At 37.1% G+C, this 25538-nt stretch overlaps 1 protein-coding gene across 3 annotated transcripts in view; it reads left to right on the forward strand.

Moving 5' to 3' along the window:
• didum (dilute class unconventional myosin) overlaps window positions 1-25538 on the forward strand; it is an 814019-nt gene that overhangs the window by 741871 nt on the left and 46610 nt on the right. For all 3 annotated transcript variants that reach the window (XM_090373351.1, XM_090373360.1, XM_090373369.1), the window contains 3 exons: window positions 8213-8352; window positions 11944-12015; window positions 18630-18715. In XM_090373351.1, coding sequence (XP_090229477.1) covers window positions 8213-8352; window positions 11944-12015; window positions 18630-18715 — 298 coding nt within the window. The remainder of the gene's footprint in view (window positions 1-8212; window positions 8353-11943; window positions 12016-18629; window positions 18716-25538) is intronic.

Raw genomic sequence — 25538 nt, forward strand, 5'->3', positions numbered from 1 at the left:
CCAATTGGAACATGTTTGAAAGGTAAACAAGAAGAGTGTGTAATAGAACTTTAACTTGTGAGTACAAAAAACTGCACATCAGATTTTTTGGAACAAAAGAAAAATCCACAATTGTGATAAAGCTTACTGAGTTTCATATTGAAAGTTAAGATCAATATCTATCATCAGTACAAAGTTTGTTATGATGGCAAGTACACGTAGCTACAAGGAAAATGTGATTATTGAAAGGTGTGATGCCAAGTCATCTGTTTCTCCAACTTGAACGAGAGTAGCCTTGTGCAGGCAAAGTTTTTACTGCTCCTGGAATAGAGAATTGTTTTCTGTTTTATTAGCTTAAATTGGCATATTAACTTATTTTCTAGAGTAGCTTTATATTCCTAGTTACGATACTTAGTTTAAAGTTTAACTTAGATAGAGATTTTGTAGGTATTACTTAGTATCAGTAAAGATATCAAATCCACGTGTTACAAGTTGCAGCTCCGCTGAATGAGAAGTTTTTTAGCCATATTTAGCCACTTTATTGAAAAATTGTTATATTAAATTATTTTCTATAAGTAGCTTATAGACCTAGTCAGGATCCTTAGTGTATTCTGAATTGAGACAGCGAGATTTGGAAGTTAATTAATACTTAAGTGTCCGTAGATTTACTGTTCGTAACTTGCCGCCATTGTTATACGATACAAGGTTATATCCAGTTATATAATATAATATTGTCAATTAATCAGTAAAATCTATTAATCTTGTTAAACTTCATTGTCAATTAAATTGTACTTTTTAACTAAATACATATAACGACTTAGATTTTACACACGTAACATAATTAATTAATACATAACTTGATACGGAAGTTATATAAACGGAACTCGTAGATAATACTCAATACTGAAAAATATATATAGCATTATAACTGTGTTGGGATACAAGCTTAGGGTTATAATTTTGTACTGAAATTGAAATTTTATTGAAATTAAATCGAAAGCATGACTCAGACCAGAGCAGCAAAGCAAAAGGCTCAAGCTAATGAGAGTGCTGTGGCTTAGAGGAGAACTGAGGGGGGCAGTTGCCCTCTGAATCACAGCCTTTTAAAATGTACTGCTTGCTTGATGTGTGTGGAGCAACCAGGTACTGGACATGATATTGCCATGGGGGATGTCTTTGTGTGTGCACGATGTAAGGAGTGTAAGGAAATCAGGCGACAACTCAGCATTGTTATGGGCCTATATGAGAGCTTGAAGGACAGGATGCCCTCGAAGGATCTAAATTGAGATGCACATTAAGCTCTCAGCTGCCCACATCAACGGCAGAGCTTACACTTGGTCATCACGCAACACAGCGGGCAACCGCCAAGGCAGAATGCACTGGTTCCACAGGAACTAGTAGTTGTTGATGACTCTATTGTCAGGGAAAAGGGGAACATGGTAATATGATGAGAGCCCTGTCGATCAATTCGGCCCTGGAAAGATTGTGCAAGGCTCAAGGGGTAGAATTTTTTTCAGCCTGGTCTGTACTTGTTAACAGGAGAAACTGCTTCTACAGGAATGGGATACACTTAAATAGAAAGGGTGCAAGAATATTTGCTGATGCTATCGAGGCAGTATTAGGTGGGTCAGAAAACTGCTAACTTGGGAAGGGATACAAGGACTAATAGATTAACAGTATCCACTGGCAGAGGTGAAAGTGATTCTTGCACTGCTTCTATTGGAATGAGCAGCAGCCTGGAAAACAAGATGCAGGATATTTCAGAGACTGCTGGGAGTCATTGCGGTACAAGTAAACACATGGGTTGTGTTAGGGTAGCTAAGAATAGGAACAGGTGCATGTATACTTGCATGTACACTAAATTTGGTAAATAAATTTGATGAATTTGAGGTATTGCTCAAAACATCAAAGGCAGATATTGTTGGGATATCAAAGACGTGGTGTCACACAGATATAAGGAATGGAGAACTGGAATTTGGGGAGTACAATGTGTACAGAAAGGATAGAAAGGGAGGAGGGGTTATGCTATTAGTTAAGAAACACATAAAATCCAAGGAAGTGAAGCCAGTCGACATCGCTGGACAGTGCAGTGTCGAGTCAGTTTTGTGTGACATAAGCATTGGGAGATCAAAATTGAGAGTAGGAGTGTGCTATAAGCCTAATGACTCTAATGAGTATAATAAGAAACTGTACAGGGAAACAGAGTGGGCCAGTAAATTAGAGAGTCTTATAATGGGGGATTTTAATTTCCCAGATATTGACTGGAATTTGTGGGTTGGTCACTCACACACTAGCAAGGCTTTTGTGGATTTATTGGATGATTGTTTTCTACATCAGCATGTTCAGGAGGCAACTAGAGGGAGTAATACTCTTGATCTGATTATCAGAAGTGATTCTTCATGCATTAAGAATCTGCAGATAAAGGAACCACTAGGTGGCACTAATCACAGTGTGCTGAAGTGGGATTTACTCAAAGAGGTAACTACCATCAGGGGTAAAGGGAAAGGTTTTTGCTTTCGTAAAGGCGACTACGATGGTCTGAGACAGTATTTAAATTCTATACAGTGGGACCAACTGATGATGTTACTAACAGCAAATTTAAAATGGGAAGCATTCAAAGAACTTATCTTGGAAGCTACTAGGCTTTACATACTAACTAAGAAATATTGTTCAAGGTTTAGGCCTAAATGGATGTCAGAATGAGACATATGGCAGAGAAGAAAAATGCATGGGATACATATAAATTAAAGGGTGACATGGAAGCTGATCTGTAGATATAAGCTGATCTGTAACCAAGTCACAAAGGAGATTAGGCAGGCAAAGGCAGATTATGAGAAATCTTTGGCAAAGGATGCAAAGAAAAACAGCAAAGAGTTATTTACCTATGTAAACTCTAGAAGGAAAGGGTTGAATCAGATTGGGCGCATTATAGCCTTAGTCGCTAATGCGCCAATAAAACCCAAACCAAGCAAGAATCAGATTCGCCCACTGGATATTGATGGTTCAACAGTTGAGGATCCTGCTCAGGTGGCTAAAAAACTAAACGAGCATTTTGCATCTGCATTCAGACATGAGGAATTATTCAGGAAGGGGAATGCCAGAGGTGAATTAAACTCTAGCAGTGAGCTAGATGGTTTTGTAATAACTAGGAAAGTGGAGGAGAAATTTTTGAAGATAAACATAAAACAGGCACCCTGCGTGGATGGGATCTATCCAGTTATATTAAAGGAAGTAAGCAAGCCCTTAGCCATAATTATGAGAGCTTCTTTGGACTCAGGGGAGGTACCCATAGACTGGAGATGTGCAAATGTGACCCCAATTCCCAAAGGAGGATCAAAGGCTGACACAAATAATTATAGACCTGTGAGTTTAACTTCTGTTCCAGGAAAATTAAAGAACCACTGCAGGATCATCTAGAGAAGACTTCAGTTATAGCTTGGACACAGCATGGTTTTGTTAAGGGAAAGTCTTGCCTGACCAATCTGATTGGATACTATGATGCAGTCACAAAAGAACTAGATGCAGGGAATAATAAATATAATAAAAATATTATATATTTTTAATATTTGCTTTTAATAACTTTGCTATTATATATTTGGACATGGAAGACTGCTGCTCAAATTGGAGCAGTGTGGCATTGGAGGCAAATTGCTGCTATGGATAAAGGGATGGTTGAGGGGGAGAAGACAGAGAGTGGTAATCGATGGACACTGCTTTTCGTGGACTAATGTTATTAGTGCAGTCCCTCAGGGTTCAGTGTTGGGTCCATTGTTGTTTTCTGTATTTATAAATAATATTGATGATGGTATATCAAGCTTAATGTCCAAGTTTGCAGACGATACAAAGGTTGGCAGGGTTGTTAAGGACACTACTGACGCTATGCTGCTGCAACAGGATCTGGAAAGGTTCAGCAGAAGGGCTGAGAGATGGCAAATGAAGTTTAACATTGACAAATGTAAAGTACTACATATGGGAAACAGTAACCCAAGAGCAACGTATCAACTCTGTGGTACTACACTGACAGTGGTAGAGAATGAAAAGGACCTGGGGGTAATTGTGCAGGCAGATATGAAGTTTTCTGAGCAGTACAGAGGGGCTGCAAGAGTAGCTCATGGTGTCTTGTCAATGATATACAGGAATTTTTCTAGCAGGGATAAGGAGGTGATTATTCCCTTGTATATGGCAATGGTCAGGCCACACCTTGAGTACTGTATACAGGTATGGAGGCCTCATTTTAAGAAGGATGTAGAGCTGTTGGAACGAGTACAGAGAAGGGCAACGAGATTAGTGAATGGAACAAAGGATTACTCTTACGAAGAAAGGCTTAAGTTTTGCAAATTCCAGTGTCTGGAGACTAGGCACCGGCCAGGTGATCTGGTAGAGGTGTATAAAGCTTTGAATGGTTGTAGTATGCCTAATGCCGATGGGATTCTTCCTCTTGCTCAGAATAATCACCTGAGAGGGCATAAATTCAAACTGAGGAAAGACGGATGCAGGATAGATGTACGGAAATTTGCTTTTAGCCAGCGGGTAGTTGGTTGGTGGAACAGACTTACATCCCTTGTTGTGGAAGTTGATAGCCTAAATAAATTTAAGGTTCAGCTGGACAGGTATTTTGAATGAACAGAGGGGTGAAATGGGAGTGTTTTTTTTTTTTTTTATGGCTGATGCTGCATAAGCTTGCTTTCTTCCATCATATGCCGCTGCTAATGCTAATTTGCAGCTACATTTGATCATACACAAGAAAGCTTAAATAAAATATATCTCACATTCCCTAGAAAACAAATGCATAAAAGGAAGACAACTAGAAGATTATTACAGCAATTTTTTTTTTTTTTATTTATTAAATTATTCAGTATATAAACTAGGAGAAAAAAAGTCTGCAAATTTTAATCTAGAAACTTGCAACTGTTTTCTTTAAACTGTTGAAAAGACCAGATTTAGCTGTCCTGTTTTCTTATCATCATCTTAGAGAACATTAGAAGAATTTCAGAAGTTAACATTTATGTTTTATTTCTGTTTAGAAAAGGCAAAAAGAAATGCTATCTTTTTACATTTTTGCAAGGGGTGATCATGTAATTCCCGGACTAGTACAAGATTTTATGTTTGCATGCAAACTTTCCATAACTGCCATTAGAGGCATTCTCCCTGATCACTACTGAGCAGACTCTGTGTACGCATGCTAGTACTTGTCGAGCTAGTGTTGCATAAAGAAAGTTTTTTAGCCCCATGTCACTGACAATCATTTTGAAGCAAATATCATGTCGGACATATAGCTTGAACAGCAATATGTGATTCATTATTGTGCCAGATGGGGCTTAAATGCATCGTAAACAATTAAAGAGATGAATGAAGCACATGGTAATGAGTGTCTTGGTAAGACAGCCATATTCAAATGGCACAAATGATTCAGTGAAGGCCGTGAGTCTGTTGCAGATGACCCAAGACCTGGTCAGCCTTCCTACTCAACTCCTGAGCAAATTGCAAAAGCCCAGGAAATCTTGGATGAAGACAGACAAATTACATTTCATGAATTAGCTGTTAGAATGTCCATTTTATATGGTAGTGTACACAATATTGTGAAAGATCAACCTGAAAATTTTGTAAATCTATGTCCGCTGGATTTCACACAATTTGACTCCAGAACAAAGACAGTGAAGAGTAAACTTGTGCAGAGAAATGATCGATCATTTTGGAACACAGGGTCAAAACTTCTTAAAATTGAATAGTGACTTATAAAGAAACTTGTATTTTTCACTGTGATCCAGAGACAAAACAACAGTCGAGTGAGTGGAAGCATTCTGATTCACCAAGACCTAAGAAATTTTGAGCTTCTCGATCGGCTGACAAATGGTTCTTATGTTTTTTGACATAAAAGGCATTCTTGTTACACATTTTGTGCCTCATTGAACAACTATGAATAAAAGCATACTCTGAGCTTCTCAGAATCAAACTTCACTACGCCATTCATGAGAAACGTCAAGAACTTCCCGGTGTGAAGTGGTTTCTCGATCAAGACAATGCCCCATATGACTTATTAATATTGTGCAGCCAGCAATCACTGCCATAGGTGCCAAGGTTCTGCCACATCTCCCTTATTCACCGAACTTAGCCCCATGTGATTTTTTCCTGTTTCTACGTCTGAAGAAAGCTCTGAAAGGCAAGCATTTCACAGTCTTTTGGAAAATGGTTTGCAAGAAGCATTTGATGCGTGGGTACGACAGTGCCGTAAGTGTGTAAAGTTCAAGGGAGGGTATTTCGAGAAGGAGAAATCCACAGAAGATTCAGATGATAGCAATTAAGATATGATTTTGCACCAGTCTGTGAATTAAATTATCACCCCTCGTATATTGTCTGTGCATTATAAGTTATGCTAGTAAAAGTTATGAAATCCCTTGAGAATTTAAATATAATTTATTTTTTTTTTCCTACAAAGTCTCTTATGTTGAGCAATTTATTTTAGGGTATTTGAAAGAGAAACACACCAGTGGAAAAACCAATTCTTCAAAGAGATTCAGGGTATTAAGAAGGATCGAGATTCTTAGCTGACTAAGGCAAACCTTCAAAAATCAAAATTATATTCAAAAATTCATTGGCAGCATTGTTCTTATTATAAACCTCAACTTTCTCTGAGAAATAAAGGCCCTCGTTTTCGTTTCATATTTTGTAGGCCAGAGCATTTGGCAAAAACCTATTGTATGAAAGGCCAAACCTTGAAAGTGGACCAGTCAAATTGGTTTAGGAAGAACCCCAAAAGATTCCTTGTTACCCAACCAGAAAGACTGGCATTGACTTAACCTGAGTGGAAAGGGTAAAAATAAAAGTCAAAAGTTCAAGGATAAAGTAGAGGCAATCAACCCACACAAATGACACATTGATAAGTTGCATTGTCTAATTCCAAGATCAGACACATGCTCTTTAATGACCAACATCACTTCTAGACCTGATCCTTCCACGCTCTTGTCTTAGTTAACTCTTCTGAATAGCAGAACACATTATAATATTTAGTTTATGTTGTGGTGGTGACACCAAGTCTTGAATATGGCAGTCATTACCAAAAAACTAAATGAGGTTAAACAGTCTCTCCACATTATCTATACATAACTTGATCTCTCCTTTTCTAATTCTGGCAGCAGTTGCTGGTGTAAATGGGCACATTCTAACGTCACTAAGCTCTCTCTCTCACATAAAAATGGAGTCCCACAAGGCTTTGTTTTCAATGCCAATTTATTCGCAATAGGAATATGAACAAGAACATCCAAACACTATGGAAGCATACCTGTACGCTGATTAGCTTACCATTTCTTGTAATTCATAGATGAGCTTTATTGATAAGTAGCCCCAAATCTTAATAAATAATATTGAGCTATGGTTGGCACAGAATGGATACCAAATGTTCTACCAGAAATCTCCTGTCATACACTTCTGTAAACATAAGATGCATCCTGAACCTAAGCTACACTTAGCAAACCGTCCAATCTCAATCATGGACAGAATTGTCTCTTTGATCTAATTTTCAGTAGTAAGTTAAATATCTACGGGCTACCCCAGTTTATGATTCTGCCAGGGAAAGCATACTAGCATAACTTGCCTCATTCAGTATTGTTTCTTCTGGATCCCTATAGGCACTTACAGAATCTTTTCAACAGAAGTCTTTATATATTGAGGCCCATGAACCTGCACTCACTATCAGAATAAACATGTTACTACTGAACTATTCGTTGAAATACTCAACCTGCCTATCCATCCCATTTGACCGATACGTAATGATCCTCAATTTACAATACACTATAGAAATAAACCCATAGCAATGCAATCTGATACCAGTAGGCACTAAGAGAAATCTGGAATGTGCACATTTAAAAAGTCCTCCAAGATCCAATTGAATAGATTCCCTCCCATGATCTTTTGTTACACCACCTTCCTGTGACAATTGTTTCCTACACTCAGGAAAACATACTCAGAATCCAACTGCCCACACAAAATTTCTGCATTTTGTAAAAATATTTAGCAATAGTTCAAATTCTGACAATAGAGTGGATGCAGCAGCTGTCTTCCCTCACAAAGCTCTCTCTGTATCACATCCCCACTGAATGTGGTATATAAACTTGCTGTAGGATGTATCCTCTATCTGTCTATCGAAAAAATATATATTATATATACTTGCCATATTATTACCATATATTATATATGCATGTTAAATATGATATGGTAATTAACTTTGATGTTTTAGTTCCAGCAATGCTAGAACATGAGGCTATTCCTGGTATATCTGGAAAACCATCAGGAATGAGAGGAAGGTCCTCTAGTGTTGTTCGAGAAACAGAATCTCCTGTTGATCCACAGAGAGCATTAGATAGTTTATTAAGAGAGGTAAGGATGAATAAATACAAAAGTGAATTCTCTCATTTCACTTTTTTAAATTTTTTTGTAAAACAGATTATTTGAAACAGTTTTAAAAATTAATAATTTCAGCTTTTTCAAATGCAAATAACTCCTGCTTAAGAAAGAGGATGTTAGGTGAGACAACTCTGCATTAAGCAAAATTCCACATACACAGGGTATTTATCATCTGCTTTTGTCATCTGAAATAGTGCATGGACTACCTTAGTTGTCCATGTACCATTAAACATCAAACAAAATTGGGGAGTATTGCAAAATACTATTTTTGTACAAAATTTAAACTAAAAATATATTACCACCATTAATTTTATTTTCTATTAAAAAAACGACAGAAAGTTTTACATACTGTAATCTACACTGAGTTAACAGAAATCATGGGATACCTACCTAGTAATGGGTAGGCCCACCTTTCACCCGGATAAGGCAGTCACACGGCAAGGCATTGAGTCCACTAGTTCACCAATACATTCCACAGGTATTTTCATCTATGCTTGCTGCACTGCTGTCCATAATTTCGTCACATTCCTGGGTAGAGGATCCAAAGCTTGAATGGACCTTTCCACAGCATCCCAAAGATGCTCCACAGGGTTCATGTTTGGTGAACGGGGAAGCCATTCCATGGTGGTAAAATCTGCGGAATGCTCTTCAAACCATGTCCTAGTCATCACGGTTCTGTGAGGGGATGCGCATTTTGTCCTGCTGGAAGAGTCCATTGCCTTGTGAGTGCACAATGAATGAAGGGATGCAGATGATCTGCAAGGATGGACACATAACCTGGACCATTCGGAGATGCATCTAGATGTACCAGGGGTCCCAACGTGTGCCAGTTGAACATGCCCCAGATCATTACTGACTGTCCACCTGCTTGAACAGTTCCTTGTTGACATGACGGGTGCATGGCCTTGTGCGGTTTCTGCCAGATATGCATCCTCCCATCTGCTTGAAATAACTGGAAGCAGGACTCATTAGACCAGGAGACTCTCTCCAATCATCCAAGGTCCAGTGCCAATGTTCTTTTGCCCAGTTGAAGAGTAGAGTCCTATGTTGTGGTGTTAGCAGTGGGACTCTGGTCGATCAGCGGTCGATCAGATACACCTGAACCCACAGGTGGGTTCAGGTGTGTCTGCTCCTCTAAATCTTCTACTACGGAGCTGACAGGGGCACCCATGGCAGTGCCATTCACTTGTTGGTAGACTGAATTAGTAGCCAACATCGCCATGGAAAATTTAGAGGAGCAGATACACCTGAACCCACCTGTACCTATTACAACATGGTGCAGATACGTTGACGATATTTTGACTGTAATACCACGTGGCTCTGAAACAGCATTACTAGAATACCTTAATTCCCTGTCTAATTTCATACAGTTTATTTACTCTAGAGTTAGAAATCAACGGGGCGCTCCTGTTCCTGGATGTCTTGGTGCAACACGTAGGCCCACATCTAGAGACTTCGGTATACCGTAAACCTATGTGGTGCAGACAATTTACAAACTACAGATCCGGCCATGCATCCAGTCATCTCAACAGCACTGCCCACACCCTATTTTCCAGAGCTTAGAGCCCTTCCAGCACTGATGCAATCAGATGCAACGAGATTTCCCGTGTGAGAGACAGACCTGACCAGATGTGGATATCCATCCCATGTGCTTGTAATAGACAGATGCCTATTACAAGCACAAGAACTTGCATCCCACCCAAGACCCCCGAACCAAGACAGTATACAATCTGCCTACATTCCCTACTATCCAGGCGTGTCAGGTCGGATCTCAAAAATCCTCAGAAATTACAACATCAAATGCGTACAGTTACCCTGCAGAAACCTACATTCACTTGTCTCCAGTGTGAAGACCCCCCTGTCACACCTCTCTTATGCAGCAATGTAATATACCACATCACCTGCAGAGACTGTGACAGCTGCTACATAGGTGAGACATCAAGATGTCTTCAAGATCGCCTTACGGAGCATGACAGAGCAATCCAGCTTGCCGAAACGGACTAGTCCCTAGTTGCGGAACGTTTTTGGGCCACCAACCACGATCTCGATCCCAAATGTGACTTCAAAATAGTGGACCACTTGCGACACTTTCGCCACTGCGCATGGCTAGAGTCACTTAATATATTAAACAATCCGAAGGCTATGAACCGCTGCAAAGGCATGAGAATGCACTCCATCCTGGAGACAACCATTCTACATCTCGAAAAATGCTGGAGTAAAACAGCGTATGTCCGTGCGACAACAATAGGAAACCAGCTTGAATAACGTGACTTCACTCTCAGCTCACTGCACGCATAACTATATCAGTTGTATTCAAATTTCAATCTATTAGTTGACAAAGAGGCTCGTCAGCCTCGAAAGCTGCTGCTGTATATTTGTGTTATTAAATACATTCACTGGGTTATACTGTATTTCTTTCTTAACTATGGACCCCAGTACACAAGATCCTTTTGTGATAATACTTATGATGCTCCGTGGGTACCTGTATTATGGGCAATAAATACTAGTCACAGCCTACAAGGTTAGGTATGGTTTGATAAGTTGAGTATACAGCAGCATACAATTATAGATTAGCAATAAGGAAAATTAACATTATACTAATGCAATAATGAAAAATTAGGTGTAACATAAAATAAGTTAACAGTTTTCAAAAAAAAGTTTTAATGTAAATTAAGGAGCATATTATGCAATATTTATATTAATTTTAATATAATTATAAACTTATACACAAAAATCAATTCCAGTTGACACAGCTGCCAAAGTGTGCACTTAGTGCATGACATGCACTAATTAAAGCACTTCTAAATGACACTGATAGTCAGACCTTCACTGGTTCTGGCTCAGAGACTCTTATGGTTTCTCAAACTCTAGATGAATCTAAATTCTACAGTTCTAAGAGACTAATAGACTTGCTGTGGGAGGTGAGCAACTCCTTATACATCATCCACACTGATTCAGTTGCTGTGTGACTGACATCTTCGCATGTCAGTCACATAGCTAATCTTCATGCAAGATCAGGAAACTTGATTCCAGACCCCCTTCATGTTTCAGATTGGCTTCCCTTTATTTGGAAATTTTTCAACCAGTCCTGCATGCCTTGTCTATCCTGACCATTGCTTTGTCATTGACTTTAACAATGAAACTATATACGTACCATAACTTTGAGAGAACACAAGTGACAACCTCTCAGCACATAAAGTTGGTAACAGCCAAAGAGGTGGTGCATAAAAAGTACATCCCCAGCTCAATGCAATAGCCCATCCTGGTACTATTCATCTACAGCGCCCTACCAAATATTTCTGTGTGAAAATTTTCTTTTCATTTTTTTTTAATTTTAAACCATATTATAAGGAATTCATATTGGCCAGGGGCATGATAAGCTGTGGTCACCTGTAATTTTTTTTTAATAATTCTCATCAAGAAAGATTTATTAAAGTGAATCCACAACAGTTGAAATAAGGAACAAATTATATACTCCAATACGAATGAAATCTCTGATACAGTACAATAAAAATATTAAAATAAAATATATATTTTAATTTATTATTTCATTCTCTTTTGCAGCTAAATTGTTTTTATAAGTTGTTAAGCATCCATGGAGTCGATCCTGAATTAATAAGTCAAGTTTTCAAACAGGTAAGATCCAATTCAATTATTTATTTTATTTTATTTTTTCAAAATTTGTTACTTGCTTTGCCATTATTAAATTTTTTTTTTTTTTTTTTTTTTTTTTTTAATTAGGTACTGTTCATTTTATTTTTATTGAATGCTATTAACTTTCATTGATTAACACAACAGGGCCTTGTAAATTTTGGCTTTATGTTTCTGAAGATCTGTACAGTAAGCAACCTCATATTTTCACAAAATTGAAAGATTGTATGTTGAAGTATGGTTACAATATCTCAAATAATTCAAGATTTTACAGATAGTGTATTACTTATTGACCAGGCCTTGTAAAAAAGAAAAGATAGCTGGAATTCTTTTGTAATTATAACCCACTAAAATCACCAACTCATATTAAATTTGATAAAGGTGAAGTTTCGAGGATCTTGCCATATCCTGCTTTTAGACCTATAATATAAAATGAGCTGAAAACAAATATAAAATGAGTTGTCAGCCACATAAGACCAGAAGGCTTTGACTATCATTTGGACAAGAAGAAAATTTCCTACCTACCCTCTTCAAAATCAAGTTTGAATGATTCGTAACATTTTTCATAAATGTTAGGAGTTTTAGTGTAGGTAGAAAATGAAGCCAAAGATTTAGACACAAACCAACAAGATGCCGTATTCTTATCTCGAACAGCTTTAGCTCATTTATTTTAAAAGTTTAGATAAAAAAACAAGATTTTAGCCTCCTAAAATGCTATGAGGAATAGAGAATTGCATCCCTACAAGAATAACTTCACTGACAAAGGATCAGTAATCCACCAAAGGAAAACAGGAATAAAAATTACACAATCACCCCATTTTGCATTCCTGTAATGCCAAATGACACAAGGCTGAAAATGGCTATGAACGAAGACTGCACTTGAGAAGTAACCATAAAGTTGTTATCTGAGGCATCTAGTGGACAACTATATTAACAGTGTACCTTGAAGAGTTATTAGTGGGCAAACGAGCTGCACTGCTTACCAGTAGAATATCTTCTGTGTTGCACTAATCCGGCAGGCGTTTTCAAATGTTTCTCAGTAAAGAGAAACATTTGAAAAGTATCAAAAAAATATGGACATGGAAGAACAGAAATGGCAGGCATTGTTATTAAAATTGCAGAGAGAGAGAGGGAAAGTATGCAGTTCTGCTACACTCCCACATTCAGCATGGCCTCACTATTTCCTTCCTCATTAACCATCCTTCTTTGAGGACATTCGGCCTGGTGGACTTGTCATACGCTTTGCTGTAGGTGACAGATATTGGAATATGCTGGAAAATTTTGTCATTTCTGTGCTCCAACACTGGGAATGCCCAGAATCCATGATTATTATGCAGAATGGCGCACCACTTCACATTACTCAATATATGAACAACCTGTTCCAAAGGCATTTCACTCATGACAAAATGATCAGTTATTCCTGGCAAACGTACCACTTGTCATACCTTATCTCCATGATTTCTGGCTGTTAGAGTATCTAAAGAGCATGATATGATCTGTATCCTCACTGAACTAAAGACGTCACTCCTGACATGTTACCATCATGTCAGCAGAAATGCCAGGCGCCTACAATGTGCCTTTCTGCAAAGTCTTATCAACATTCCACCCCACAAAAATAAATAATAAGTAATTGTAGACAGTTATTTTGCTAGAGTATTAGTATTAATAGTGGCAAACAATGCAAGGAAGCAACCTTATAGAGCATCAGAAAAAATAATAATAATAAATAGTATGTGTGTTTGGCACACAGTAGATGGTTTTATATGAATCCTTCGCATTTCTTTTAGGTATTTTGATTTGTATATATTGATTATGAAATAACAATAGAATGTAATGAAAATGCAAAACAAAAAAAAAAAATTGTTGACAAATACTTGTATTGTTGTAATCATACTATTCAACAAATGGCTACAATCAAATGTGTAATTAGGCTATTGGCTTGGACCTTGCTCCTCTGATGGAAGCCACAGATGACGTCACTTCCATGACCAATCAGATTTACTTGGTTGTAGGTGCCTTCAAGGATAGGTCACATCAAATATCTACAAACTTTACCTGTTCATCCCCTCTGATAATTTGTCCAAAGCTTCCTTAAGTTTATTCCAACATCAATTTAAGCTTATATCCCCTTATGCATTTTATCTGAGAAAGAGTAATGATGAAGTCTTCCAAGGTAGGAAGGACCCTTTGTGTCCATGACTATCTTGTTCTGCTCTGCAACCATTGTATGTGGTCTAACCATTGCTTTATACTATGTAATATCACCTCCTTGTCCCTTCTGGGAAAATTTCTACATATCATTGGAGAAGTTTTGAGCTGACTCTATAAGCTGTCTTAGCAGAAATCCCCCCCCCCCCAACAAAATCCAAGGATGGTCTAATAATTATGACTAAAGGCCTGCTTGCTTCATTTAATATAGGTCCCAATCAGCCCAGACTTTATTCACTTTTAACTTTGATTTCTGTTTCGCTTCTTAGTTATTACAAAATCATTCATCTTCCAACTTGGTATACCTCTCATATTCCCATCCCTAAAGGTTCTTACCAAGTGAATGTAGATGTAAAATATTTATTCAGTTTGTCAGCAACCTGAACGAGATCATTAGTATGCTTTTCATGTCTACTGGCCAATATGGTTCCTCCCTCCTTCTAGTATTAACATAAGCAGAGAATTCCTTGCTACTTTTCTTTGCCAAAGACTTCATAATTTGCCTTAGCTTGCTTAATTCCCTCAGACTTGATTTCAGACTAGTTTGGATGTACTGTATGTTTCTCCTGCTAATTTATAATCACCCCATGCATTTTTCTTCCCTGCCACAGGTCTCATCAGTTCATCATCAGGTGGGCAGGAGCAGCAGTGCATAGCACACGCTTCTTGATTACACCAGGGTTTGAGCCCGTGACCACCAAATACGGAGGATGCAGAAAGATCAGAGAATGACCACCACATATCCCCGGAGCAATATGGCCTTAGCTGCTAATGCTCCTAAAAACCAAATAACAACAACAACATCCATTTAGGTATAAACCTCAAACAGTTTCTCTTAGTATAAAAACCTTAATAGCTTCTGTGATTACTTCCCTGAATGCTTCCCATTTAGAATTTGCAATTGGTAGGTAACATCAGTTGATCCACTGAAAAAAATTGTCTAAGACCATCATAATTGCCTTTACAAAAGTGAAATCCCTTCCATTACCCCTGAGAGTAGTTACATATTTAAGTAAATCCCACACCTTTCATGTCAAAATGAACTGCTTCAAAATGCCTTCATGTGTTTATTACGCTTTCATTTAATTTTTTATGTCAATGAACATAAAATTGTTCCCTTTCAAATCTCACATCAATATATTATTATCACTGCCACTTAGTGATTCCTCTTTAATATGTTGTTGTGTGAGAAGCCAGCCCACCCAGTATCCAAATTATCCAGTAAATTTTCCAGTCAACATCTGGAAAGTTAAAATCCCCCATTATAAGAAATTCTGATTTACTGGCCCAGTCCATTTGCCTGTATAATTGTTCATTATAGTTATCGTATTCATTTGTCCTATAACATACTCCAACTTTCATTTTTGTTTTTTCAGTGCCTGTTACACCAAACTGCCTGAACATTACACTATTTTCCCACCTCAGATGGGTGCACTGCTTTAAATTCTATGTGATTCCAATTAGGCATCTCTTATGTCCTTGTGGCACCGTATTTCCAATATCCCTACAATATCCACGTTTGATAACTTAACCAATTCTTCAAATTCATCAAATTTAATTACTATATTCTAGCATTAGTATACAGTCATGTATATCTGTACCTGTTTTTGCTTTTAATAACTATAACACATCCCATTGTATGTGCTTTTTCCATGAGAACTCCCAGCAGGTCAGTAATTCCTATCTCCTTGTTTTTTGTGCTGCCTATTGCAATAGAAGCAGTTCAAGGTTCACTTTCACCTCAGCCTGTGGCTGTAGTTAATCTGTTAGTCTGTTCCCCCCCCCCCCAAGCTATCGGTTTTCCAACCCACCTAATACTGTCTCAACAGCATTAGCAAATATTCTTGTACACCTATTTAAGTGTAACCCATCCCTGTAAAATCAGTCTTTCCTGTTAACAAGCACAGATCATACTGAGAAAATTTCTACTCCATGAACCTTGCTCAATCTTTCTAGCAACTGATTGACAAACTCATCATGTGCTCCCTCCTACCATGTCTCCCCAAATTGCAGTTACTTTCAAATTTAAGGCAGACATACCCTAGTCCTGTTTGCCTATCCTTTTTGCACAATACATTTCCCATTTCACTGACAACAGATTTACTGAAAATAGATATTTTCTATGGTACCAGTTTTGCATAATACATTTAGTATTTCCCATAAAACAAATTTTAGGTGTAATAGGCTGGTAACTTTTTTATAATGTTTATAGTAAGTACAAACAAAAATAATTGTTATTTTTACTTTTTATTTATTTTAATTTTTAAAATTTATAAACTATTCAACTTTAGTTGGCAATACCCCCCCCCCCCCCAATTAAGTACCTTGTTGCAGTGCACAGGCTGCAACCACATGCAGTGGCCCTGACCATCAGTCACTGAAAGCTGGGACTCGTGGAAAAAATTGTTTACTAGTAGTGACAGCCCACCAGCAACTTTTTTCCTTTCCTATCAAAACAATAGTGATATTTCTCCCCCTAGTGAAAAACAGTTCATGGTTCATGAACTATTTTTCTCCCATTCTCTTTCCCATATTGCAAAACTATATACACACCAAATTTCACTTCATTCTGACATTTAGATACCATTCCACAGAACTCTGAATAGGAGTATTTTATTTGTAAAGACCCTGTACATTATATGATGATGTAAACTGTTCACTGTAATGCCAGTGAGAAGGCCATAACCTTCAAATTGGCTATGTGGTATTGCACTACATTACAAATAAAAATCATTATACTTCTCACTGAGAAATTTTGTTTATCTGTAATGTAACAATAGGGATAATTTTTAGCAACAGCAACCTCGCATTATGAGAATTCAGTACCATTAATCAAAATAATTTCTGTTTTAATGAAATTTCTGTTTTAATGAAAAGTTTTATCTGCCTTAACTGTCTTTACAAAATATGCACACTTGCTTTCATCTCATGGTTCACAATGAGAGTATGGGCTTGGCACACCCAGGGTCCTGAGCTGGATATCATCATTCTTTTCTTTCTTGGTGATTCCCTTCTCTCTCTCTCTCATTCAGATTTTTTTTTTTTTTTTTTTTTTTTGGCTGGTGCAACGTAAGCCCCAGGCTTCCTTGCACCATATGGCTAATAATAATAATAATAGTTATATAAATACCCATGGGGCATATGAAAATTTTGTGGCCTGAGTATGAAGGGTTTATTTGAGGGGTCTGTTACTTTTTAGTATGGTCTCCTTTAGAGTCAATACACTTTTGCCATTGATACTGCAATGCGTGATTCCATCTGCAAAGAAAATTTTCTCCTTGGCTTCCAGAATGCATCGCCTGCATAAATTATGACAGACTTGTGAGCAGCTACATTGTCCTAGTGGAACAAGACTCCTTTACTGAGTTTTCTTTTCCTCAGATTTGGTCTTTAACATTTTCACACAAACACAGAAAGTCACAGGGCTGTGTACCATGCCCCTGTGACTGTCTGGCCTTTCTGAATGCAGTCCACTAGTTACACTCCATTACCTTGCCAGTGAAAAGAATTGACTTAGCTTTCTTTGGGGGGGGGGGGGGGGAAAGAGAGCTGTGTTTCCACTTTGAACTGCTCCTTTGTCTCTGGCTAAAAGTGATGGACACATCTCATCGATTAAAACTTTGCAAGCAAATTTTCCTGGATCTGCTTGAAAACAATGCACATGTTCACTTGTCTTAACAACTATTATGCATTTTTGATCTGTTGTCAAAAACTTTGGGATCCATCTTTGATTAGCTCACTGTGAAAGCTTCAAGCTTCTTGTTATGAAAAAGGCCAACACCTTTTTCATAGTGAAAACCTCTGTGATTATGTGGTACACATGTTCAGGTGAGATACTCAAGACACTGGCAATGTACCAAACTGTCACTTGTCTAGCATTCATCATCCTAGATCATGTACACTGGAGTGATGGATGTTGCAGGGTTTCCACGACATGGGTCATCTTCCAGGCTCTCCCTCCCTCGTTTAATTTCTGCTGCCCATTTCTTAACTAAAGAATAGGGAGGAGCATCCTCCCCCAATGTTGTAACCGTATCCTCATGAATTGCCTTAGGCATTAGTCCCTTTTTTCCCTAATATTAGATGACTGCATGGTGGCTGATTTCATACAACTTTCCTCATTCACACAACTTTGTTAACTCCAGGACCTGTAATTAAAAAAAAAAAAAAGACATTATTAAACTGCATGAAACCTGAAGGGTTACTATTTGATGTATCATACAATAAGTACAGAAAATTTTAGTACTATACCACTACTCTTTCATACTTGGGCCACAAACTTTTCAAATATCCCTCCTATATGTGAAATGAATATGTATTAATACTTAAATTTTGACAAATTCATATAATTTGTGAAATAGTTATTTTTTAATTTTAATTTTCTTTTATAGTTATTCTACTTTATTTGTTCTGGAGCCTTAAACAATTTACTTTTGAGGAAAGATATGTGCCATTGGTCTAAGGGTATGCAAATCAGGTAAGATCTGCTAATAACATAAATTATTATAATAAGAATTTCCTAAAATTGTTTCCAAGGACATGCCAATTAACGTCATTGCTATTTTACATCTGGAGGTTTTCAAATAAGTCTGAATGAAGAAGAAGAAGAGGTGCCTCCATAGCCAGCTGGGCAGGAGCAGCACTGCGTAGCACACGCTTCTTGATTAGACCGGGGTTTGAGCCCGTGACCACCAAATACGGAGGATGCGGAAAGGTTAGGGAATGACCACCGCATATCCCCGAAGCAATATGGCCTTAGTTGCTAATGCTCCTAAAAACCAAATAACAAACAAACAAAAAATCTGAATGAAGAATTAACCCTTTTGCTGGTATACACACATTTTTCATGTATGGACCGTCTAGAGTTTGCATGCATGCGCACTGTCAAAAAATTCTTAGCTTCCTTTTTTATTCAGTAAACTTCAGCATAAACCCCATTTGTTGCTTGGAAAATATCCATATTCAGTACTCAACCCAGAATGTATGATGCAACAGCTTCAGTGGTTCTTTCTATTACCTGTTTAAATCACAGATTTTTATTGAATAAAGAATGGTTTTAATATATTTTTAAAATATATATGTCTATATGGGTCAGATAAAGACTCCTAGAGTACCAGGAGATCATTCCCCATCTTCCAGTCCAGTGACTTGGAAATTTGTCAATAAGGTTGTTTGGATATGTTCGCCAAAATGCAAACCTTGTTGAAAGAAAATTGGCATTACAAGTTCAGTGATCTGAGGAAAGACAGCTATCCAACATATCCAGAATAAGTCGCACCAATTATTGAACGAAAAGGAAAGGTCCAATAACGCAATCATGCATCAGTTTACAGCACACCTTAACCTTTGGACTACTGTGCAAATAGCCTATTACGATGAGAGGATTTTCAGAACTCATATGTGGCAGTTGTGCTGATTTCTACCAGTAACATGAAATGTAGCTTCATCAGAAAACAAAACCATTGCAAGAAATTAGCTTTTTGTCAATTGTTTTGAGAAACAGCCACATATTCCACTCACCTGGGACAATCATCTGGTTTATGTTGTGTTTTGGTTTGAATTTTGCAAGTGCAAAGTTTCAGTTGCTTATATATAACACTTTTTGGATGCTAGATTTTGGTACTCCGAGTGCCAGACTAACACTCAGTTGGCTTTCTTGGGCTCTGTACACACTATTATTTGATTCATTGAACCATTTCCTCTGATATGCATAGTCTGTCTGGCAATTTTCTCTTCTCAGTACTGCCAATTTCTCTAAATTGATTATACCAATTGAGAAATAGCTTTATGCTCTTCCATATTTGTAATGAAAATCATGTTGAATAATCACAAAAGATTTGTGTTCTACATGCAATAGCATGCTACATCCTTTATTAGACTAGACAAAGACAGTAGGAAATTTAAAATCGAGAAAGGAGTTCGACAAGGAGACACAATATCTCCGAAGCTGTTTACTGCTGCCCTTGAGGAAGCTTTCAGAAGATTAGACTGGTCGCAGAAAGGAGTCAATGTAAACGGAGAGTACCTAAACCATTTACGATTTGCAGATGACATTGTGGTCATAAGCCACGATCCCAAAGAATTAGAGGAAAATCTTAATCAGTTATGCACAGTTAGTAAGGATTTTGGACTAAAGATGAATATGGCTAAAACAAAAGTAATGATGAACAAGTGTGCCACGGAAAGGGAAATAATGATTGAAGGAGCAGTAATTGAAAAGGTGGAGTCATATACTTATCTGGGACAAGTCATTAGCTGTAATAATGATAAATGGCTGGAAGTCAAGAGAAGAATAAATTTTGGATGGATAGCATTCAGGAAATATAGTCACATACTGAAGAGCAATATCCCAGTTTGTCTGAAACGTAAAATAATGAATCAATGTATACTCCCCACCATGACTTATGGAAGTGAAACTTGGGCACTCACCAAAAGAATGGAAGAGAAGTTAAGAACTACACAGCGAAGAATGGAACGAATTATATTGGGAATCAGACTGTTAGGTAAGAAGAGAAACACATGGATTAGGCAGCAAACTCAAGTAAAGGACATTCTTATCAAAACTAAAGAACTAAAATGGTCTTGGGCAGGACACATAGCTCGAAGACATGATGACAGATGGACTAAGAAAATAACAGAATGGTACCCAAGAGGAGCTAGAAGAAAACCTGGAAGACAAAGGCGGAGATGGATAGATGAAATTCATGAGTTTTTGAGTAGTAAATGGATGGCCAGTGCTCAAAACAGAAGGAACTGGAAAGTTGCTGGAGAGGCCTTCATCCTGCAGTGTATTGAAAATGGCTGATGATGATGATGATGCAATAGCATGCACTGAACTTTCTCTTCTGTGGTCACAACATTACCGACGCTGGCATAAACAAGGAAACTTTGAGAGATTCCTGACATTTTGTGACAGAAATCGTAATTATAGCTCAATTATTTAATAAACTACAGTACATACAAATATGAATATTCTTTTAAAACAACATAATTTGACATTCTGAATTACATTACTTTGTAATGTCATTTTTAATTTATGAATTTGAAATTCTAAATTAAAAAACTTCCTTCTCTTCTCTCCTTTCATCAAGAAGTATTGTAAGGAACAAAATTTTAATGACAGGACTGTGCTTACTTTTAACAACATGCCCTGCCATCCTGCTAATAAAACTGAATACCTGGATTACAAACAAGTTGTATACATGCCAACAAATATATCTTTCTTGCAGCTGACAGATCAAGGTATGCCAGCAACATTCCAAGCCTATTATCTCTGGCAGACCATGTGACAAGTGATTGCCAAGACAGTGGCAATCACTTGTCACATGTTTGGTGAGAACCAAATATCAGTTTGGAAGTTCTGGATGGGGGGGGGGGGGATACAATATTTAAGAAATTCATAAACAACAGTACAGCATCATGGGATGGGACCACTCAATGATATATGGAAGAATATTTGGTCAGAGTGTGTTCATGGTATCCAGGGACTTGTCACTATTTTCCATGAAATTCTGTTACAGATAGTAGAAAGTGTAAAATGAGATTGGCTTCAATGAAGTGGACATAAGTAAAGTGGTAGAGAAGCTTGAATTACATTATGCTGAACTGACCTAACAAGGATCTGATTGAGTTTCAGCAATAAAAGGTAAGAGTTCAGGAGGAAAAGGAAATGCAGCCAGTACCACAAGTAAAACAGCCCATGGCAAAAAGGATGACTTTAATCCATTTGAGAAAGGGATGGCAAGTGTCATTTAAAGATGATCCAAACATGGAAATACATTGCAAAAGACTTAGTGATCTTTTATGGTGATGCAATTAACTGTATCAAGAGGAAGAATATGCAAAATTCTGTTTTGATTCTGTCTTTCAATTCTTAAAATATGTGAATTTGAAAATGTGAAAAATAATAATCCAGTATATGAATAATGTTTATGTATGTGGGTATGATGCATGTATTTTTATTTCTTTCCTATTTTAATATTTATTTGCATAATTTTTTGTGTAACAAGTAGTTAAGTGAAGCTTAAATTAAGTTGTAAAGCCCAAAAATTTCACAGCAGGAACACTTCTTTTGATGAGCATGATTTGCCTGGCAATTTTCTCCAATTTGTGTCATCTCAATATACATTGCTGTTCCCAGGAACACAACCCCAATGTAAATGGAGACTACATATATGTGTGTGTGTGTGTTTGTGTATATATGCATACATACATATAAACTGAGTTTGGTTTGCATTAATAACACCTACCAAAACTTCATAAGACCACCTTTTGTAAATAACATGTCTTGGCATGGACTCCACAAGGCATTGCAAGGTGTCCTGTGTTACCTATGCATTGCACATGTCCAGCAATTCCCACTTATTGTCAGGTGGATGACCATAGTGTTGAATGTCCTTTTCCATTATGTCTCAAACATGCTCATTTGCCTTGAGATTTGAGTGAGCTAGGTAGCCACAGAGGATAGAGAATTCCTATATGTTTCTGAAACCAGTTAGCAACCTAGCAGGTTTTGTGGCATGGTCCACTATCTTGTTGATAGATGCCAGAATTGCCTCGATATGTTAATGTCATAAAAACGTGTACTTGGTCGATGACAATAAAAAGGTAGGTGTTCTCATCATGCCATTGATTAATGGTGATGAGAGAATCCAGGGCACACCATGAAAAAAGTCCCCAAACCATAACACCACCACCACCTCCAGCCTGTCATGGCCTCACATTACTTTCTCCAAATATGGATATGCCACTGCCATGATAAAGTTGGAAATGGGATTCATCTCAGACCAGATGACAGATTTCCTCATGTCAGTGATTCAGTGTTCATGCTGACACAAAGGAATCACACCTTGCCCATACAAGGTGCAATTCCTTTGTGTGTTGCAGTGAGCATAGGTACCTGTGATGGCTATCAAACTGCCATGGCCTCTATGAGCTATGTCTGGCACACAGCCCATGTGGATATTGGTCTTACTATTCCTATGTTGTGCTGAGTGGTTAGCTGGGCCACTTTTCTGCTTCACTGCTGTGTTACAAGGTGAAACACCCGATGCTCACTACAGGCATAAACCACACCTGACTGTCCCATGTGTGGTTGACACCTGTAGTGAGCTTTGGCTGGTTGTTTGACCACTGTTGAGCTAGTCATGGTAGATTCAAGACACCACAGAACGAGAGCACTTTATCATGTTGGCTGTTGTTGAGATACTGGCACCTGGACATCTTACTCCCACAATCATTCCATGTTCAAAGTCAGAAAGATCTTGAGCTAACCCATTCTTCCTCGCATCACTCAAAAACTGATGGCCACATGTGTGAACTACAACCTTATATCAACTGTTCCCGACTTTGGGCCTTCACCAGCATCACATTTCATTTTAGTTCATTGTTGTCCATGAGCACATACTGTATATTTTAGTTTGCAAAGAAACGCAACCATAACACATAAAAGGGGAAGCAGTTCCAATGGCAGATATAAAACTTGCACATTTTGCATTTAACATGGATGAACAAAATTTAGGTATCTTTTTTGTGCCACTGGTAAAAGTTTGACAACTGTGGTGGGCTGATTTGTTTGTCAAGCCATCCCAAATGTCATTAAAATCTTTTGTTCATCCACCTGCACATGTAATAACTCACCTCTCAATGAATGAATTTTCACAAAATTTGATATTTAACTCCTTTTAAATGAGTTGTCTAGTCTTCCCAAATTTCATTAAATCAGACAAATAAAAATGTAGAAATTATTATTTCATTTTTGCATACATATCACATGGGCACACATGCTATCCAGTGCTTCATATACCACATATGAAGAACTGGATGGTACATGTGTTGCCATCTGCTGATTGAAGGAATTAATTGACAACATGGCAGATGCACAGAAATTAAATGCTCTCAGTTCAAGTACAAAAATCATTCTTTTTTTTTTTTTTTTGTTATTAATCATGAATTATCATTTGATTTATTAACACAGCTGAAATGTAACACACTGCATACATTAACTAAATTTTTTTTTCCATTGATGCACTTTTTCATATAAGTTTTTTTATGTATTTTAATTATAATATAATTATATGTACATAGATACATGTTATGTAAATGCAGTAAGAACTGACTGTGCAAAAATAGGCCTTCTTTTAAAAAGAATAGTTAGGACTGGTAGAGCGCTTAAGACTACTGATTTTTATAAATTTGATGAATTTGAAGTGCTGGTAAAGATATCAAAGGCAGATATTGTTGGGATATCAGAGACATGGTGTCACACAGATATAAGCAGTGCAGAATTGGAATAGAGGATGCAATACAATTTAAGATAAATTAAAGAATAAAATTATGATAAGTATATGGTGTGTGATCACTCATGAAATTCACATGATGCCTGAATACAGATAAAGCTACCTTGTAGTGGTCAGGGTTTTTTTTTTACCCTCCAACTATCACATACTTAAGTCCCTATAAGCACATGTGAATAATCCACGTTACCATGGAAATGTACAGAATAAAAGCAAAGAATGGTTTAAAATTGGGCATTTATCTTGACAGTGTGGAGGATATAATAAAAATAATATATAATCTATTATTTTAATTAATTAATTTTTTTATAAATTAACATTAAATCAGGATTAAAAATCACCACAACAGCTAATAGATATATTTTCATAAGCATATAAATGTATACAAAAATAGTCTAAAGAAAAAATATATTTAAAAAATTTTTAAATAATTTTTTAAATAAAAGTTTTAAGAATAAAACTTTAGAAATGAAAACTTTAAGAGTCTTATAAGTTTTTAAATATGTGCTTTAATTTTGTAAAATTAAAAGAATTTGAGACCCCGATTTGCTTCCACTGTTTTTCTGTGCTTCATTGAATTACTGCACTTGAGCGCATAATACATGTCAATAGATCACAAATTAAAGTCGACTTTTTTTTTTTTTTTTTTTTTAGTATTGTGGGATAATGATAAATTAAAAAAAGAATTCCACTTACACAATCAACTGTACAGAATGTAAAGACCACTAATGACAGTGAAACAGCAGTTAACTGAACAACCACCAAAAATTAGAAATCTGACCACCATAAAATTATAACTTGACTAAAATATTTCAAACTGAAACAATAACATGCAAGATTTGAAATAAAAACCAAATATAAATTAATATTAGATATCTACGTCCCTCTAGAAGTATTGTTCTGATCTGTGATGTTCATTTTTACTGCAAACACTTGGCCTTCTCAACAAATGTCTAAGCCTATTGTTACATGAACTGACACATAGGTGTTTGCAGAATGTTTAAC

This window comes from Mastigoproctus giganteus, chromosome 1, assembly GCF_048544385.1.
Source record: "Mastigoproctus giganteus isolate SK-2022 chromosome 1, ASM4854438v1, whole genome shotgun sequence".
Classification (NCBI taxonomy): domain Eukaryota; kingdom Metazoa; phylum Arthropoda; class Arachnida; order Uropygi; family Thelyphonidae; genus Mastigoproctus; species Mastigoproctus giganteus.